The sequence below is a fragment of the Pygocentrus nattereri genome, chromosome 23 (genome assembly GCF_015220715.1).
Source record: "Pygocentrus nattereri isolate fPygNat1 chromosome 23, fPygNat1.pri, whole genome shotgun sequence".
NCBI lineage: Eukaryota > Metazoa > Chordata > Actinopteri > Characiformes > Serrasalmidae > Pygocentrus > Pygocentrus nattereri.
The window spans coordinates 29,907,839-29,929,238 of record NC_051233.1 but is presented as its reverse complement, the minus strand read 5'-3'; the positions used below and the strand labels follow the sequence as shown (position 1 = coordinate 29,929,238).

General features: G+C 41.6%; 1 protein-coding gene across 3 annotated transcripts in view; it reads left to right on the top strand.

Moving 5' to 3' along the window:
- Nucleotides 1–20,920, top strand: part of nova1 (NOVA alternative splicing regulator 1) — a 44,830-nt gene extending 23,910 nt beyond the window's left edge. For 2 of the 3 annotated variants that reach the window (XM_037533575.1, XM_017724974.2), the window contains exons 2-4: nucleotides 1,541–1,684; nucleotides 10,890–11,056; nucleotides 14,074–20,920. In XM_037533575.1, coding sequence (XP_037389472.1) covers nucleotides 1,541–1,684; nucleotides 10,890–11,056; nucleotides 14,074–15,093 — 1,331 coding nt within the window. In that variant the 3' untranslated portion in view covers nucleotides 15,094–20,920. The remainder of the gene's footprint in view (nucleotides 1–1,540; nucleotides 1,685–10,889; nucleotides 11,057–14,073) is intronic. The other variant, XM_037533576.1, reaches the window with a different exon arrangement.
- Nucleotides 20,921–21,400: the final 480 nt, after the last annotated feature.

Below are 21,400 nucleotides of genomic sequence, written 5' to 3'. Positions count from 1 at the left end.
CCCGTGTCTGATAACGGCTGACCAGTATACTGTAGAAAAAAGTTTTTCATTTATTGATCTACTTCATGCAAACATTACAAGATGCCAAGTTTCCCACATTTGGACATAATTGAACCTTTAAAAATGTAAGGTGACGTGATATTCAACATTAAAACCACATTTATTGTACCTACAGTAGGTTTAATGGTTGTGCTGCACTGGTTGAATGCGCTCGGTGCACATCCTCAGAGCACAGCGTCAGATTCCGGACATCAGACAAAACAGCTTCGGGTTCTGGGAGAAACAGTCTCAGCAGCTACTAGACGCTTTCTTACTAGAATAATTACAGTTCGTGGCCAAGGTTTCTCCGCCAGCCACGTAGCGTAAGATGTGGTGGAGCATTAAGGAAGCACCTTCAATACTCAGCTTGGTAGCACCATCATTGAAGGCCAGCTTTCACCACATCTGATGTTACGCGACTGGAGGAAAGCGCTAACTGCCAACACTCGACCAGAGAGAGTCCCAGAGAGAGAGAGAGGGGCCAGTTATGCTCTGTGGACTCTCAGCCACGGATGGTTGTGGCATCACCAGAGATCAAACTCGCTTTCTCCAGATGACCGGGCGCCAATCGGGAGCCCCCGCAACCATAACTTCTACTGAACTGTGTGTTTATTATGTTTTATTACTAGATTAATTGCACTTTTGAGGCGAAATCGGAGATGACAGTAAACTACAACTGTTTTTACTGGACCGTACAATTACTGCTTTCTTTCATTTGAGAGATTAATCGTCCACTCAGACTTGCGTCGCCTTCAGAGTTGACAAATTACAGCAAGAAAAAGTGTTGCTTTGTTATTGGTAGTATTAGTAGTAGGATCTGCTTTTGCTTCAGATTATCAGTGATGTTCCTGGAAGCATCCGCAGATGTACTTACAGTGGTAATAATAATAATAATAATAATAATAGTAATAGCGGCAGTTTCTTGTGGTCATTTTAGACCGTTCCTAACTCTGAAACGGACGCAGAAGCAAATCTAGTAATAGTGTGAGAGTTGGAGCTTCAACACTGTCGATTAAAAGATAAAGCAAAGGGAAAAACACGTACACACCCTGCTCCCAGCACAGACCCATCAATAAATAAATAAATAAATAACTACTTCATTCATTTTGCAGTTATGAATCAAATGTAGCGCACAATGACAACCGTCACTCAAGGCCCCTAAAGGTTAAAGAAGTAAAGAGTGTATTTCTCGGCACGTAGAGCCTCTGATGATTTATAAATCCCCTCCCTCCTCCTCTAAATAGTGCATTCCAGTGTGTTCTGATACTGAGAAACAGATCATTCCTCGTCCGTGGATTATTCCACCACGGTAAATTACGACTGAACAGGAATGTCCTCAAATCCCACTGATTTATTTATTTTATTTATTTATTGCTGAAGCTAGAAGTGAGTTTATGCAAATGTGATGTGGCAATGAAGACTAATTTGTTTCTTTGATCTTGTGTGTGTGTGTGTGTGTGTGTGTGTGTGTGTGTGTGTGCGCGTGTGTGTGTGCGTGTAGAAGAGGGTGAGTACTTCCTGAAGGTGCTGATCCCCAGCTATGCGGCCGGTTCGATTATCGGTAAAGGAGGACAGACCATCGTCCAGCTACAGAAAGAGACCGGCGCCACCATTAAACTGTCCAAATCTAAAGACTTCTACCCAGGTAATGTAATTTTACATCTTCTGAAAACATCAGCTGCCCCACTGTGTAAACATTTCACCAACAGGAACGGTCCAGAAGGACTTTTAACTGTGGATAAAATCCCGTTACATTAACTCAGATTAAAGCCAGTACAGACTCCGCCGTGCAGGTTAGTATATTTAATTACAGCGTCCAGTTCAAGTCTGCGTTGGTTTGCATTTCATGGCAAATAGAAAACAAACTGGACGTGATTTGTGTATTTGAGCTGTGGTTCTTTGTGTCTGTTGCTTGGCAGTTTGGTGCAGCGTTTTGGCAGTAATTCATCGGCTTTGAACAGTTTACACACATAAAGTCACAGTTTATTTCATTTAACTGTCCATAAGTTTACTCAATTGCAGAAAATATGCATTTCAGTCGGGACGTTTCTGAATGTCCCGCACCGATTTTCAGACACGGGTCAACATTTCTACATTTATTTATTTTTTTATTATTCAAATGTTTACTTCACTATAAGTGTAACTATAAATGAACACTTTAAAAGAAATCTAAAATGTCTTTAAGTCTTATTTTCACACGAGTAAGTTTACAGGTTAGGGTTTAGGACTGACACCTTCTAATAGAAAATACACTATAAATGATTATCCATTATATTTTTAGATTTTTCCTATCTCCCTTCATGCTGTGGGTTTAGATAGATCATAACCTTTGTAAATATAAAAAGAATATTTTTTTACTGTGAGACTGCAGTTTGAACTAGTAGAGTGGCCTATATGCAAACAACGATGCCTGGTTGAATAAATAAAAATAGACCTGGAGGCTTTAATTGATTCATTTTAGTAGTATTTTCTAATTTAATTGACCAAATTGTTTTTCCCAAAACACAATCAAATTTAAATATGAAAGTTAAAAATAGTTTTTAAAAAGTTAAAATAGTTTTTAAAAGTTTAAAGTAATAAATATTCCTTTTTCTAGATAGATAGACAGATAGATAGATAGATAGATAGTAAATAAATACAGTAAAACACAGAAAGCTTTGACACGTCTATATCTTGATATTTTAATGCTGTCATTTTTCAGTTTTTGCCGTAATCTGAAAACGACGGTTGATCTTTATGTTGTGTGTAAACGTCATGAAGGATGGATCAATAGAAACGACCCAAAATGACTTGGACAAAAGTCTCGTTCCACTGGCTTACATTAGAAGTAAAGTAGGATTTTTCCTGCTCCTGTAAAGTTACTATTTTGGAGATCCGAGGTTTTGTTCTGACAGCAGGAATATTTTGGATGATATGCGAATAAAATTCCGGCCCTCAGGTGTTTTGTCAGTGCGATCTGGCCCTCAGTGATTCTTGCAGTGAAGAAAACCATTAAAACTCCAGCACAGCATAAAAAATCTCTTCATGTTTCCCAGCTTCATGGCCTCAGTTCACTTTCGCTCAGGATGAAGATAAAACGTCTTTTTACACCTGAAAAACAAAAGCCTTTGTTGGCCGGTTCAGGGAATCGAATGAAAGGACAGCTTAATAAATAAAGAGAAGAAAATCCTCATTAAATCTCAGGCTTGGACAGAGTGCAGGACACCGTCCAGATGACGGTGAAACACTGAGTTTCAGGCTGTGTTTCTTCGTAGCTGGAAACAGTTACGTGTGTCTCTGTACAGCTGCTTTATACAAACATCTGGCGTGAGGAGAGTCACACAGACACAGTCAAGCAAACTGGATTTTGAACTTCTCAGATTTCATCTTCAAAAGTTTCATGTGTGAATAACTTAGTCGTTGAGATGGTGAAGGTGCCTCTCAGGATACGGAGCCCGCAGTGATGAGTGTTTCTCTGGATCCTCCGCTCCTCTTACAATAGCAGCCCACCTTAAACATGTCCGGTACGGTTGAGTCTGCGTTGATAGGAAGGTTGATTGATGAGATTTTTATTCTAATATGACTCAAATAAATTCAACAGAATTGTTTCAATTTTATATCATCAACAATTGAATTTAGTTGTAACTATTTTATTGAATGGAAACATGGGACAGAATTAAGTTCATAGCATGATTTTGTCTTTTTATGAGTGTAGCCTCAGTTTTTAAAATGATAAAAAAAAATTAATGATTGACTGGATGTTTCCTCTTTCTCGGACCGTTCTCTGTAAACCCTAGAGATGGTTGAGCGTGAAAATCCCAGTCGATCAGCAGTTTCTGAAATACTCAGACCAGCCCGTCTGGCACCAACAACCACGCCACGTTCAAAGCCCCTTAAATCCCCTTTCTTCCCCGTTCTGATGCTCGGTCTGCACTTCAGCAAGTCGTCCTGACCACCTCTACATGCCTAAATGCGTTGAGCTGTAGCCGTGCGATTGGCTGATTAACTGTTTGTGTTAACAAGCAACTGAACAGAACTAATAAAGTGGCCTGTGAGTATATATCTTTATATATCGCTGCTGTCGGAACAAAACCTCACATCTCCATTTTTGTTGTTTTTCAGTTTTTGACATAATTTGAAAATGCCTCTTGGCCTTTACATTGTGTGTGAATTCCACAATGAATGGAGGGAAAAAAAAGACTCTTCATTACTTGGAAAAAATTCTGGTTCCATTGACTTACATTAAAAGTGAAGTATGATTTTTGCTTCTCCTGTAAAGATTCCGTTTTGAAGATACGAGGTTTTATTCCTCGTGTATAATAAAATAAGTTTATTTTTACTTTAATAAGTTTATTATTTATTTATTTATTTATTTATATGTACATATTTAGCATGATTGTGCCAGAGTATAGACATTGCAGAAGGATGTGATGGAGGTTTGTCTTTACGGTTGCTGGTGTTGCACTGAGGTCCAGATGTTCTTTAATAAGCTGTAGTAATGAATCTCTTCACTGTAGAGTAAAACACTACGCTTGCCCTCCTGTGGCTCTATAAACTCCAAACTCTTTATATTATATATATATATATATATATATATAATATATTATATGTAACTTTTACAGCACAGTAAGTCTTTATATAGTGAAGGACGAGGCCCAGATTATGATGTCATTCCAACGGTATGACCTCACACACTTCTCAACCACTTTACATCATATATAAAAAAAAATCACTGCAAATTCAGAAGCAGTTAAAACGTTGGCGTTTTAGAGCATAAACGAGAACAAATTCACAGAAGAGCCGTGAAATTGTCGTATCGCTGTTGATTATTGTGTTTATGTGTCTTTAGTAATTGGCAGTTAAGGCGTCGTTTGTGTTGATGTCTGTATTTTATTATCTTATAGTGATATAATATTCGTTTTTCTGTATGTTACGTTAAGTTTAAGCCGAGTCTGTTATTCTTGACTTGATAAACTGACTTAAAACAATTCACAAATAACGCTCCCTCTAACCCCCCCAGACACCTCCAGTCTGAGCTGAGCTCCCGAGCTCAATTGATAACGCATTCAGAACAAGCCACCCAGCGAAACACTCGTTGTTGTTGCGTAACAGAGCTGTACGCAGAACCGCATGTGACGTGTTCTCCACACGGACGAGACACGCCCACACCAGAGTTTACTGGGGGGCTTTTCAGCCAGGCTAACTCACGTCACGTCCATGGACTAAGAACAGGCTTCTCGTTCATCGGATGAAGCTTCTCCTTCATGGAGTGATTTAGAAATTTCACACCCTGTTCGTTTCCTCCCAAGTAAAATCTGCGTTCCCGCCCATGTTTAGAATTTCTCATGGTTGTCCCCAGACGACCTGATTAAGAGATCACGCCTGGCGAGTCTTGCAGTTTTAATGAAGATTCATCACTCGGCTTGTGGCTGTGATAATGTTGTGAAATAACTGCAGTGTGAATTTCAGTTGGTATCACTCAGCCTTGATTTGTACTGTGAAGAACAAACAGAGCTGCTGTGGGTAGAAATCAGCAGAGAACAGGAGTGTGTGTGCGTGAAATGATGTCTGTAGGGTGTGTGTGTGTGTGTGTGTGTGTCACACATTGTGTTGGTGTGTGAATCTGAATAGAGGGTGTTTGTGATGATGGCTGTGAAGTGAGCAACTGAATTGCTGTGTCTTCATTCATAGTTTCAGTCGCACGTATGCAAGCTGTGGCGTGTGTGTGTGTGTGTGTGTGTGTGTGTGTGTGTGTGTGTGTGTGTGTGTGTGTGTGTGTGTGTGTGTGTGTGTGTGGGTAATCATTTGATGACAGGATAAAAAGAGCATAAACTCAGTAGTAAGACTTTTTTAACACCGTTACCGTTCACTGTACCTTTGATTTGGAGTGCTGTATGAAAGAGACCACCCATTCATTCACAGTCAGAACAGTCATTAAGTACAAGTGTCTGCAAACAAAGCACAAACCGTATATCTGACAGTGATGACACAGTGATGACACAGTGATGACACAGTAGCCTCAATAAAACGACAAATTTAGCAGAAGTCAAACAGAAGCAGCTACTGACCACCCCAGTGTCCAGGCCTCGTCATCATCACTGAATGTGTCTCGTATTAGTTGGATTTTGAGAAGCTTAAAATTCAACCAACTAATGAGAACTTTGCAGGTGTGGCTTCAAATTTCTTTGACCAGCTAAAAGCGAGTCTCCTGAAAAGACACAGAAGCACTGAAACGTCTTTTTATGGCCTGCTGTGTTACACGGTAGATGCTGTTATCTATCAGTGAGAATTAAAATGTCACTGCTGTCAGAAACAAAACCTCTTATCTCCAAAAAAGGAAAAACGTTCTCAGCTTTTAATGGAGGTGAATGAAGAAAGAAACGTTTCTGCTGGTCCGTTCATCATGATATTTCGACACAAGATTTAGGATGGCTGCCTTTTTCAAATTATGTCAAAAACTGAAAATGATAAAAATGGAGAGCAGCGATTTATAAATGTTTTCCTAACACAAAAACGAAAAACTTATGCTGTATGTATGTATGTATGTGTATATATATATATATATATATATATATATATATCGCTGCAGTCTGAAAAAAACCTTGTATCTCCATTTTTGTATTTTTGTCATTTTTCAGTTTTTGACATATTCTCAAATGAACTGTTGCCATTTACATTGTGTGTAAATTTCATGATGAACGGAGCAAAAGAAACGGCCCAAAATGACTACAGTATGTTTTTTCTTTCTCCTGTAAAGTTACCATTTTCTTCCAACAATATATGTATATGTGTGTATATATATATATATATATATATATATATATATATATATATATATATATATACACATAATCATTATGAATTAATATTTTATATGTTTAGTTTATTCAAATATTAACACTTTTCTAAGCAAATAAACACAAACTCCACACAAATAAATAGATTTTGAAAATGTCTTGGGTGCCTAAGACTTTCGCACAGTACTGTATGTATGTATGTGTATATATATATATATCGAATCTTAATCTGATAGTGGAACAAAAAGAACAACTTGAGAATTTTTTTGCATATCACTGTCGTCGGAACAAAACCTCCGTTTTTATCGATTTTCAGTTTTTGACATAATTTGAAATTGCCTGTTACTCTTTACATCGTCTATAAATTTTATGATAAATGGAACAAAAGAAACGGCCCAAAATGACTTGGAAAATATGCCGGTTCCATTGACTTACATTAAAAGTGAAGTATGTTTTTTTGTCCTTCTTCTGTAAAGTGACCGTTTTGGAGATACGAGGTTTTGTTCCGACAGCAGCGACATGTTTTATTTTCAAATGGTGTAAAAAGGAGTCCGTTTTTTATGACACTGACATAATATAATTATATTATACAGTACAGTATTATATACTGTACATTCCAGAGAAATGACTGTGCTTTCATGTTGTGTGGAAATGATTCAGTTTCCTGGACAAACAGGTGAAGCTGTGGTCATGCATTCCCCTGTGTCCTATCAACCTAAACTAAAAGCTCTTTGACGATGTGGCCGTATTTACTGATAAATGGCTAACAGTGTTGTTTTTTCTCTGCGTCGTATCTGTTGCAGACATAAAGTCAAATGTCTAATATTTCTGGCTGCCTAAATGTATCTAGTTTCTCTCCAGCTTGAGTTTTAGTGCTTGAGTTTTAATCTAAAAATGTACTCCTCTTGGTTCTCCTCCTCTGCTCCTGAAGCTGCGGCTCAAATGGCCAAACTGAGGGTGTTTAACTCTCCACTCTCCAGAGTTTTATGGGAAAGGAGACTCTTCCGTTTAAAAATAAGACACCGCTTATTCCTACATTCATACAGAAGACCTGTGCTTTTGATATAAGAGCTTATTTCAGCTGAACAGGAGCTTTATTTGCATTAGATTTCTCAGTGCGCAGGTCAGCACTGGAGCTGAACATGAGACCAGTTCTGTGTTCTGTTAACTGGCTGCAGTCCAGGGGTCTCTAACACACATACCGAACAGCACGGGGGACGCGTCGCCTCAGGAATTCACTGCCTTGAAATTTTATATTAACATTGGGTACAAAATTTACCGGACACTGTGTCCAGCGGGAGCTTCATTTACCAGTCTTGCAGAGCTTTTACCGGTCAAACAGCGGCTCACGGTAGCCCTGAAACACACGTGTAAACTTAGGTCCAACTGATAAACTCGTAACACTGCTCACGTTACTGGGACTGCCTGTGAGCGTGAACTGGACTCAGAACCGCCATCGAATAGTAAAACTGGTTTAAAATAGTCAACGCTAATAAAAAATCAGAGCGCTGCGTCACCAGAGAGGCCTGGACCTCAGTTCTTCACTAAACCCAGGTCACTGGTAGCCTCAGTAATAAACAAGGCAACAATGAGGGAGATTTTGCGGGCGTCATTTGTCTTTGGAGCTGCTGAGAGGAGAGCATGTGAAGCTCCTCTGGCGCACAGGGCACCTATAAAAAGAAGCCCCACTAAGCTCAGGCTTTACTCCTGCTAGGGTCCAGGAACCCTTGCAATGCGTGTTCTCTCTCTCTCTCTCTCTCTCTCTCTCTCTCTCTCTCTCTCACACTCACACACATACACACACACACACACACACACTTGTTTTTATGCACTGTCAAGAAGTGGGCTCACACATATGCGCCATATATATATTTATATATGAAATCCTTGCATCTCCAAAATGGTCACTTTACAGGAGAAGGAAAAAACATACTTTACTTTTTATGGAAATCAATGTTTTTTACAGGATATTTTGGGTCATTTCTTTTAGTCCATTCATCATGACATTTACATACAATGTAAAGGGTAACAGGCACTTTCAAATAATGGCAAAATCTGAAAAACATCAAATATGTCGAGATATATATATATATATATATATATATATATATATATATATATATATGCATGTATGTGCATGTGTCTTAATATGTAATAATGCATTCCATATGTATCATGTGTGTAGGTAATAATGTTTTCAATAAAATAAAACAATAATGTTGCAGATAAATGCGTGGAATTATTCCATAATGATGCCATTGATCTACAACACAATTCAGCCAATTAATATCGAAGTTGTGAAAATAATTAAGAAGCGATAGATGTGTCCAGAATAACGAACCGAGCCGTACGTGATTCTGTATGTATTATATACACTCCTGTGAAAAGTGTTAGGCGTAGTAGTGTTTATCTCTGTGTGTAAGTGTGTATCATAAAATGAATCCGAGCAAATCAACATAAAACAGTAAAAAATAATAAATAAATATAAAATAAAACTGGTTCAATAAATAAACAGTTGAGATGTTGTGAGAAAGTTGTTGAAGGAAACGGCAGGAAATGGTTTAATGATCACAGTGACACATAAAATCGCCATTTACGATGTTAATCTTTTTTACATTATTATTATTATTATTTTATTATCTTTATTATTATTGTGTGTGTGTGCTTGATCCAGACGTTCACACACATCATACTCACTGAGCACCCTGCTTGAGCATGAATGAAGGAGTGTGTGGGTGTTTTAGAGGGATATTCCTATATACATACACACACACACACACACACACACACACACACACACACACACACACACACACACACACACAGGAAAGTACAACAGAAACATGAGACCCTCAGACAGACAGGCACAGAAAACTGAAAAGACTATTTTTATCAGCCTCCACACACACACACACACACACACACAAGAACACAAACACACATACACAAAAACAAACACACACATACACACAAACACACATACACTAAAACACACACACACACATACACAAGAACACACACACATACACAAAAACAAACACACACACATACAAAAAACACAAATACACACACACATACACTAAAACACACACACACACACACACACACACACACACACACACTGTTAGTTAATGGGCAGATTTTTTAAATAACCAATATTGAATTGTGGGGGAGAGTCACCCACGCGGCAGTATGAGTGGCATGGTTTGAACAAGAACAGGTGTTTATGAAGCAGATGTGTGATACCCAATCTGGTGAGAAAAGATGACATCACAACAGAGGATCACACACACACACACACACACACACACATACAAACACACAGCCAAGTTCCAGCATTGTTGCCCAGAAACAAACAGACCAGCAACAACCAGCTGCTTTTCCCCCTCTCTCATTCTGCCCTTTATATCCCTCCATCTCTCTATCTGTCTTTCTCTCTCTCATCTCTCTCTCTCTCTCTCTCTCATTTATCTGTTTTTCTCTTTTCCGTCTCTTCACTGAGTGACGTCTCCTACAGCGCTCAAACCTCAGAAGGAGCTTTTTCTCGAACAGAAATATGTTCATGATGTTCAATCGACTCTCGGATCATCGAGCTGCTTCTTCCAAAAGTTATCCGCTTTAATGAAGGCTGAGCTCCGCCCACACTCGGCACAACCGCTCCACTGAAAAGCTTGTTTCCCATAGAACGACAGCGTTCCCACAAATGCTGTGTTTTTCCGTTCTGAGACCCTTTCATCAAAGTCTTTCTCAGAATCAGCTTTCATGTTCATTCATAAGGCGTTCTCAGCAGTGTTTTCAAAATGAAACAAACACTTACATTTTTAACAAAGGGCAGATTTTATTATTGATTTAAGTAGAAAACCTCATTCGCAAAACTTCCAATACAAAAATGCTTTTAAAAATATGAGCAATTGACTGGTAAAGATTTATTTTGATAATTATTGTTGATCTATCTATTGAAGGATTTGTTCCTTTTCACGTTTTACACTCATCTAATGCATGTATTACATATTTGCTGTATGGTATGCTGTGCATATGCTAAAGCTGTGTGTGTGTGTGTGTGTGTGTGTGTAGGTACGACGGAGCGTGTGTGTTTGATCCAGGGTACAGTGGAGGCTCTCAATGGAGTTCATAACTTCATCGCGGAGAAAGTGCGCGAGATGCCACAGAGCAGCCAGAAGAGCGAACCAGTCAGCATCCTGCAGCCCCAGACTACAGTTAACCCTGACCGCGTCAAACAGGTCAGCAGCTGAGCTCAAACCACCTCTGACCCCGACCGCATCAATCACCTCAACACGCAGACAGACATGCACATCGCTCTACATAGAAACTGGGAGGGGGCAATGTGGAGAAAATGCAATGGCGCAATGTTGAAGACATTTTACAACACACAGTATATTGATCTGATTTGGTTTTCTGAGGTCTGATAAGTTTTTAAATAATATCACCAAAACTCCAAGTGCAGTGATTTTTATTCACCGTCTTTACGATATTACGATAATTACGTTATTACGATAAAGCTGAAATAGTTATCATATTACTCATAACTACCGGAAATGCATGCAGACAACAAACATTCATAGGTATTTTGAACAGGCCACTCCGGAAAAAAATTATATTAAAGTCTAATAAAAGAGACTAATGTTTAATATAACAGGCATAAGTGTGTTAGGCCTGTTATAACAGAAATTTTGAATTTGTTTTGAATTTGATGCCAACACCACGTTTAGCCCGGAGGATACGGTGTCATCTCTGAATTTTGTGTTTATTTACATTTCGCACAGCGTCCCAACTTTTTTTGGAAACGTGGTCGTAATTATGTAGATTGGTATGTGTGTAAAATGTGTTAACACAGAGTTTCTCAGCACATCTATACAAAGCAGCTTGTGGCACGTAGCAGCTTAGTTTTGCACATCAAGAATGAGCTTGAATCCAGAATAAACGTGCTCATGGGGGGATTACAGGGAAAATGACACATGCAGATGTAATATTAATGTTTAAAATGATGTTTTTTTCCCTCGTCGGTCTAGTAAACTGTCAGATATGGTGTAGTGCTGTTTTAATAGGACACTACAGCTCCACTCAGCAGCCCAGGTTTAAATCCAGGCTCCATTAATGGAGGGTTTGAGTCTTCAAGATTCAGAACTGAGGGGATGAACTGGGCTGCTGTGCGTGAAGCCGTAAGCTAGGCTAAGCTTTACTAGGTAGCACCAGAAGCTAGTGTTTAGTAAGCCGACTTAACCAGCTTCGCACACCACAGCGGAGATTTGGTTCTGGCTCATGATGCAAGTTTGGAGGATAAGAACTTAAATCTGAGGTGATGAGCCTGTGTTGTGTGTGGAGCTGTTAGCTAAGCTAGTCTTGCTCCACTACACCGTGTTTATTAGCATCAGCGTTGGTTTAGAGAGCAGACTAAATGGGTTCTTTCACCACAACACCACAGGTTTAAAGGATAAAGACGCGAACCTGAGCGAGCGAAGTCGACGGAAAGAAGGAATCTAACCTGTTCTGTGGTGCATTGAGCGAAGTTATGTTAAGTTGGTTGGTTAGTGTAGTGGTTAACACCTCTGCCTTCTACGCTGTAGACTGGGGTTCAATCCCCCACATAGGTAAGCACCCTATACTAATAAGAGTCCTTGGGCAAGACTCCTAACACCACCTTCACCTTCCTGTGTAAAGCAATCAAATTGTAAGTCGCTCTGGATAAGAGCGTCAGCCAAATGCCATAAATGTAAGTTATCAACCTGCTAAGTTAGCATTAGCATTATCAGCCCCCCTGTGCTGTTCTTAACACCATAACATTTAGCGCTTGTTCAGTTTAGGGTTTAACTGTGACTGAGTGATGAATTGAAACTTGCATATGATTAATATGACAGCCGGAGCTTTTTGTTTCCGCTCTGCTTCGTCTCATCTGCTCAGTCTGCTCTCACATAGAAGGCTGTATGCCTCATTCACCAAAGGTTAAAGCACACAGTGCGGAGTGAAGGGGTTTGGAAACTGGTAGGAAAGGAGGTGTTTGCAATTTGCACCATTGTGCATTTTTATAAATCTTTGCATTCTTAAGCGTAAGTGTAAATGTTTGGGGATACGACGTACAGACAATAATACAATCAAATTATTACCTAACGATATAGTCTTTAAATGACTTTAGATACACTTTAACTTTCATCCTCAATTCGGAGTTTGGTTAAATCCTGCCTGAAAGGGCAGCAATTGGATCGATATCTGTCCTAAGGCCCGCAGATTAAGCTTTTTGGCCCTCCGGACTGTAGTTTCGAATTTAAATCAGGGCCTGGATGCTGAGAGCAGTCTGGCAGTGTGATATCGTAAAGCCTGAAATGCTCCCTGGAGCTCCGGGGCATAAGGGGAGACAGGCTGGGGGGTCTTCCCAAGGGAGAGAGGGTCAGACCAGGCCTGGAAAGTGTGAGAGTTCTAGGTTATTTTTACCAAGTGTTCCAGGGACAGAGAAAGAGGAGGGACAGAAAGAGAGAAAGAGTGAGCAGCTGCACAGTAAGCCCTAGGATCAACAAATGGCTGAGATAAGCACTGAACGGACAGTGAGACCTTACCCACAAAACTCACACACACACACACACGCGCGCCTGGCTGTGGCCTGGACAGTATATATAGTTGTGGTGAGCCGTAGTCCACACCGCTGTCATTTAGTTACTGCCTGGAAATGTCCATTCAGTCTCCTTCGATTGGGTTAGAGAAGGCCAAGGTGAACCAATCAAATGACCAACAATCTTGGGTAGCATATAATATCTAAAATTAATTGACCTACATGTTTATTTTCTGTCAACACAAGTCAAAAAGAGTGGTGGGTTTCCTGTCCACTCAGAAACCTGGCAGATGATGAATGATGGCAAAAGAGGCCCAATTTTTGCAAATATTTTGGCTGCCAAACGTTTACCTGTGTGCAGTTAATACACAGACGCAGTCAAACAGCTCAGGTGTTGTTTACAGTATGATGCAATGATTTGTGTAGGTAAGGCCACATATACTTGATCTATTTTAGAAGCAGTTCACACCTCATACAAATCTGGGACGGGCATCCCAGAAAGATCAATATAAACAGAGCATAACAGACTATTCAAAAGAGTGTTTACAGTGTTTCCGTAGGACATTGTAGTCTGCATGTCTGCTGTAATAGTGATGGCTGGTTCTCATTGTAAGTGTAGGGTGCATTAGTTGTTTAACAACCAGGCGTTGTTCTTGAACATTTCTCTCTCTCTCTCTCTCCCTTTCTTCTCTGCAGGCCAAGCTAATCGTACCCAACAGTACAGCAGGGCTGATTATTGGGAAGGGTGGAGCCACGGTGAAGTCCGTGATGGAGCAGTCAGGTGCATGGGTACAGCTCTCCCAGAAGCCTGAGGGCATCAACCTGCAGGAGCGTGTGGTCACCGTCAGCGGCGAGCCTGAGCAGAACCGCAAAGCTGTGGAGATTATTGTACAAAAGATCCAGGAGGACCCGCAGAGCAGCAGTTGCCTGAACATCAGCTACTCCAACGTCACAGGCCCCGTGGCCAACTCTAACCCCACCGGCTCCCCATACGCCAACAGCACCGAGGTCTTACCCAATGCCGCCGCCGCTGCCACAGCCTCCACCCTGTTGGGCCAAGCAGGTCTGGCCGGCATGGGTGGCTTCCCTGCAGCCATGTCCAGCTTGTCCGGGAATGATCTGCTGGCCATCACATCAGCTCTAAACACACTAGCCAGCTATGGCTACAACACCAACACACTGGGACTCGGCCTTAACCCAGCTGCTGCGTCCGGGGTTCTCGCCGCAGTCGCCGCTAGTGCTAACCCTGCAGCCGCTGCTGCAGCTAACCTGCTGGCCTCCTATGCCAGCGAGGCTTCAGGAGGGGCAGGTCACCCTGCTGCACCAAGTCTTGGGGGCTTCTCATTGGGCTCACTGGCAGCTGCAACAGGGGCCTCCAATGGCTACCTAAACCCTTCATCCCCACTTGTGGCATCCTCACTTCTGGGGACAGAGAAGCTCGGTGAGGGTGGAAAAGAGGTGGTGGAGATTGCTGTGCCTGAGAACCTGGTGGGTGCCATCTTGGGGAAAGGCGGGAAGACTCTGGTGGAGTACCAGGAGCTGACAGGTGCCCGCATTCAAATATCCAAAAAGGGCGAGTTCATCCCTGGCACGCGCAACCGTAAAGTAACCATCACAGGGTCTCCTGCAGCAACGCAGGCCGCCCAGTATCTCATCAGCCAGCGGATCACTTATGAGCAAGGCGTCCGCGCCACAAATCCACAGAAAGTGGGCTAGAGACGGAACCCGAGCAGGGGGAAGGGGAACAGCGAGGAAAGGGACACGAAAGAGGAAAGAACGAATGAACAGATGAACGATTGGAAGAAAAAAGGGGAGGGAAGTGGGTGGTATTTCAAAAGGCATCCAAGTTCAAATTTCAAAGGAGAGAAAATAAAAAAAAATGTAAAAAAAAAGAAATTTGAATGGTCTGAGGAACGAAAGATGCTCAGCTGTGGGCCTGGGGGAAGAAGTGTGTGATCTGTGAATATGAATTTGTGACTGAAATTCTGCTGTTTTTTTATTTTTTAAACTCGTGTCGATTGGTGTGGATTGTGAGGGTCCGAGTATTGAACCCTGTGGCACTCCGAGAGGGAGGAGTCCTAGACCTCATCTCCTCTCTCTCCCACAGCCAGGGGCCAGCTAGGTTCCGTTTTGTTTTTCTGTCGTTGGCAGAGCTTGTACAAATTAGTTGAACTACTTGACAGGGGCCTCAGCCCGGGAGATGGGTTTCCCAGTGACCCCTCTTTGGGTCAGCTCAATATAAGTGATACCACTCTTTACAGATGTATATGTGTTTCCGGCCTGTGTTCAAAGCAGTCTGGCAGTCTGGTTGGGTTATCTATACAAGCGGAAGCTAAGCAGAAACTTTGAAACGTTTTATTGCCTCCTATTCATGCCGGCTTGTGTCGAACTGAGGCATGATCAGACACGCTCGCTAGCCGCTTCAGATCAACATTACTGGCTTTCTTCCGTTAATCGGACAGCTCCGATATTTCTCCATCACGGTTGGTTCCATAAGGCCTCACCCTGACGCTTTTAGATATTACTTAAACCTGTGATTCCAGGTTGACCTGAATGTATAAAGACTTACTAATCTTGATATTTTTTATATGTGATTAGAGGATCAAACCGAGTCTCCGTTTAGCATCAACAGCTAAACTCAGTTGAAGAAAGGTAGACAGACAACCAATGTCAAAGGTCAGACGCTTTGTTTGAGAGTACAGGAATGTAAACACACAACCCACACACACACACATACACACACAAACACATCAACACACCTTGCAAGTGCAGTTTAGTCAATGAATCCCTCTTTGGTGCTATGAGAAATTCACTGATCAGACATCAAAGATTTAAGAAATTTCATGTTCTTATAGATTTTAGCCTTTTGGGGTTGCGTTCTCTTTACCCCGAATTGTTAATTGAGAGCAATTTTGTGATTTGGTTATAACGCCATTACTGAGCAAATGAGCCACACATTAGAGATTCTCTTTCTTGCTATTCGAAAAAATAAAAACACTCCAACAAAATCACCCACCAACTATCTCTTATTTGAGATAACCGACACAGCACTGAATCACTCGGTTGATCTAAGACCTTCAAATCTCTTGCACTTAAAAAGTGAGAAGACCTGACTGGACACAGGTCACACCTCTACACTGCTCTTGTTTTTGTGACTGGAGGGTTCAGGTGACAGCTAGGCACAGTAACATCACCTTTATTAAACGAACACCTACAGTATTATACCACACTAATCACTTGTAGGTGTTAAATACTGGTGATTTAAAACTGTGGGTATTTTTTTTTGGTTTGTTTTATTGTTTTTTTTTTCTATGAACTGAGCTCAAGCTGATATACCTCATGTTTGGACAGAATGGGAAAAAACAAGATTTACAGTTTGTATGCAGTTTAACCAAGCCCTCGGTTGCGTTCCAGTTGTTGCCTAGTTCACTGCTGAGCGACCTGCTCTTGATGTCAGGCTGTCTGCAGAGGTCTGGCAGTGGAAGGGAGTGAGCGTATACAATGCGACACAGCCTTCATAATAATAATAATAAGCTGTTATCCACACTGACGCTGGTGCAATCTGGCTTGGTGTAGATCCGTGTGGTACACAGTTGAACAGAGACCGTCCTTCTCTGAGAAACTGCACAGTGCAGGCTTTAGCCTTTCCTACGTCTCCCTGTTCTGGGCACTCTCCAAGCGCTGCCCTAGCATTATACCTCCCCCTTCCCGTAGTCAACTCGCCGTCCATTGCGTTGTAGGATGCGTTTTTTTGAAAAACAGCATGGCAGACTACTAAATAGCATTTCTTTCGTAACGGTCGCACATAGAGAATCAATGTTTCTGCTGCTAACTGCATTTTATTTTAGTCCAGCGAGGGAGATATAAGATACAGAATGCGCAGGGACTCTTGTACAGAAAAAACAAGAAGGCGATCTCTTTTAAACCACACTGTGAATTGAGCGGCCAGCGCCATCCAAAACTCTGGAATGTACTGTACATATTACACCGTTCGTTAACACACAGCACGGCAGGGCTAAGCAAAGAACCAGAGCGAGCACAAGGACATCATGAAGCCAGGGGCTGATCCAGTTCACCTGTGGATGTGAGGGGCCAACAGTTTCTGCCGTGGAACCATGGTCTGAGACAGTTCTGCCGTGGTGCTGTAGAACCATGGTCTGAGATGATTCTGCCATGAGATTGTTTTTCCTTGGCACTATGGTCTTTTGTTGTGGAACCATGGTGCAAGACAGTTCTGCCGTGGAACTGTGGTGCAATACTATTCTGTCGTTGTACCGTTGTCTCAGTTGGTTCTGCCGTGGAGCTATGGTCTGAAACGGTTCTACCATGGAATTGTGAAATGGTTCTGCTGTGGAACCATGGTCTGAGACAGTTCTGCTGTGGTGCCATGGACAGTACTGGTGTAGAACCATGATCTGATACGACTCTGCCATGAAACTGTGAGATTGTTATTCCTTGGAACTACGACCTTAGACAGTTTTGTTGTGGAACCATGGTGCAAGACAGCTCTGCCATGGAACAGTGGTGCAAAACAATTCTGTTGTTGCACTATAGTCGTAGTTGGTTCTGCTGTGGAGCTATGGTCTAAATTGGTTCTACCATGGGACCATGGTTTGAAACAGTTCTGTTCCTGAACTGTTGTCTTCAACAGTTCTGCCATGCCATGGAGCCACGGTCTGAAAGTTGTACCTTGGAACCATGAGATGGGTCTGCCATTGGACCATGGTTTGCATTGGTTCTACTGCAGAACAGTGGCCTGAGATGGTTCTGCCGCCCAGTACGAAAGATTCTTAGGGTCAATCTAACCGCTCGACATTCAGACCTGTCATTAATTAGCAGATCTCCATTTGAACCATGGTCTTCTATATATAACCGTATAGCAATGCCCAATCTTCTACTGACCTAAATACACACGCACAAAGACATTCATCAACTGCCTCCAATTCCCAGACCCTAATCTGCTTTGCAACGAGGGGAGCAGAAACAGAGGGGGAAGGGGAGGAGAATGAGGGGAAAGGCAGAGAGAGAGAGAGATCCATTTATATGCAATTGCATAATTGCGATAAAGGTTGCCGTAAGAAATCTTATCCCCATCTTTCATGCATGGGGCTTTTGACAGGCAGTTCATCAACAAACCATTTTACGATATTCATCCTTTGCACGACTTCTTGTTACAGAGGAGCAGTTACTGTATGCCATTGGTTTTGGGGCTAAATAATTCATTTTTGAGAGTTGAGATGAAAGAGCGTATGCAATTTCAGAAGCACAAGCACAGCACGGCTGCTGCAGCAGTTTGAGCTCTGCGTCGCCGCTGCGCATTTCGTCTGTAAAAGGGGAAAATTTAACGTGGCTTGAATGAAAAAAAAACGGAAAACGGCAACTTGGAACTGAAGGAGAGGCCTCTCTCTCCTGCGCTCTCTATACCTCTCCTCTTTGCTACCTCTTTGCCGGTGACCTCCTTTCCTCCTGCGGTCTTTCTCTTTTTTTGCCTTCTCTCTCTGGTGTTCTGTCTCCTTTCTGCTGTTGCCTCTTTTTCATCCACCGTTTGCATGTCACCTCTACTTTCCCGTCTTCTCTTCCTCCCTTCTCTGCACTCCTCCTCTTGTCTCTGGTTAGTGTTGGCAGCTGATTCGTTCGCTCTGGGGCTGCAGCGGTGTTCAGATGTGCCCCCCCACCCCCCCTTTCATCGGGGCAGTGGATGACTGTTGGAGCCCAACATCGCAAGCACTATTCCATTTGACTGTGCCGCCAATCCACAAGCTCACATCCTGTCTGTGAACTCTGATCTGGACTGGAAACGGTTCCGTACCTCTACCTAACGCCATCTCCCGGTAGATGCTGGCCTTTTACGACTGATCTAGGATCAGTTTGTCCTACCCAAACCCTGACCTTCTAAACCGTCGTTTGAGAAACCTCTAAACTGGACTCAGATCAGTGTAAAAGGACTTTTTTGTTAACGCGCCAAACGCCCTGAAAGGCAGGGAACCGGCGCTCCGAGAAAGGGCCCAGACGTCCACCAGACCCCGGAGCAAAGTCCGGAGCAAATAACTCGGAAAAAAAGACAGGGACGAACCTCAAGCTCAACCGATGACGTCACTGTCGTTCGTGTCCGGCGCTCTCGTCTCCTCTCTCGAGGAGAACGGTCTGAGGTCAGTTTTTCTTTCTCCCTTCTCCCCTTTTTTAATGAAACTGTGGATTCCGTCCTGTCCCATGGTCTTCGTGGAACTTTAGTGTCGTTCTCTAGTTTGTAGTCTAAATGCAGTTGTCTTGCGCCGTGGGTTTCAGTGTGTGAACTCCGTTATACTCGTGTGTATGACGACAGTGCCAATCGAGCCAGATTAAGATTAGCTTTCGCCATTTGTTCGTGCATTAGAAACGCTCTAATTGGAGTGCTGGTGTCCACATCAACGTCACTGATGATTTTAGATCTACATAAAGAAAAATGTAAAGAAATATTGGAAGCAATATTGTAGCATGTTGTCCAGTTTTTTGTGTTTTTGTTATGTCCGTTGTATGAACCCTTGGATTTAATACGATTTTGAATGAATAGGTTTACATGTACTTTTTTTGTAATACTGTAAGTTAAAAAATAAAAAAATGCTGCTATTTGATAAGTGAACTATACGAGAACTATTTTAGTTGAAAAGATGTCTGATCTGTTCATTAGAGTTATGCTCGTTTTTGGCAGGAGCACAAACGAGGTGTATCGATACTAATAACATAGTCAACCTGTGCCAGATTAGAGCCATGCAGCTTCTCGACATGTAGACGTGTGATCAAGCATTTTAGATATCGATAACTTTAGACGCATCGATCAAGTGCCAATCAATCAATACCTTTTAGTTTGAAACGAAAAGATAATCAAAAGAGTTAAAAAAGGAAAAAAAAAACATGAACAAAGAGCAATGTCAGTGTTGTTTTTAACTCCATAGTTGCATAGAGAATAATAATAATAGTTCTTTTATGCATAAACATGGTTTTTATACCTTCGGTCGGAAAACAAAAAACAAAAAAAAAAAAACGAGCATCCTGTGCATTTGTTTGACTTGTGGCTTCCACGCAGCTCTTCCTTCATATTCTCTCTGTAGGTCGGCATGGAGTAGGCGTAAACATGTTATAATCATGTCGTAAAACACGTTATTAAGCATTCATAACATGTCCCATTTATGAAAGTGTGTTTCGTGGAGTTAGATGTTTATCTTTTTTGCACGTCTCTATTGCATGATATCCAAGTGAATTATTGGGGGGCGGGGGAATCAAAACTAACATGAAAAAAAAGAGAAAACACTATAAAAAACGGTTTATTTGAGGCACAGTTTTGCATGTGGCACAGATCGAAACACTTTTCTGTTGTAAGCTTCATTTTTTTTTTTTTTTTTCTTTTCTTTTTTTCATTTTATATCCGAAATGGGAAGAGCTTTTATGCCTTTGCAAAACTGTATGGTAACCATGGCAACTGGATCTGCACTGTAAAAAAAAAAAAAACAAAAAAAAAAACAAAAGGTTGGATCAACAAAAAGGGGAAAAAACATCAGCCAAAAAGGTTTAAAGTAGACCAATGAAGATTAATGACTCGATCCCAAGGCGATTGATCTTCATTGAGCCGATTTGAAGTTTTTGAAGTGTTTAATTTGCGGAGAAAGTCGTTTATTTGCCAAACTCTGCATATTTTACAGTGCGGGGACAGACATGCGGTGGTCCACCATTCGGAGGGAAGATGCCCATGCATGCTAACGTCTGTTGCGTGACGTTACGCAGCGTGACGTTACACAACGTTACGTTACTTTACACAGCATTATGTTCGGTTCACTCAGTTTCAGGTTCTACTACTGTCTCACAGCTTGATTCTCCTAACCCCAGATGTAATTTATGAATGTATTTGCATTTTTACATAAAAATGATAACAGAATGTTCTTTCAATGTTCCGTGTCTGTAGGTGGAGGCTGTTTTAAACTCATGTAGCGATATGTGTCAGTGTACGAAATGCCCGACGCCACATTAGCGCCTGTTTTTATCTCCTGAT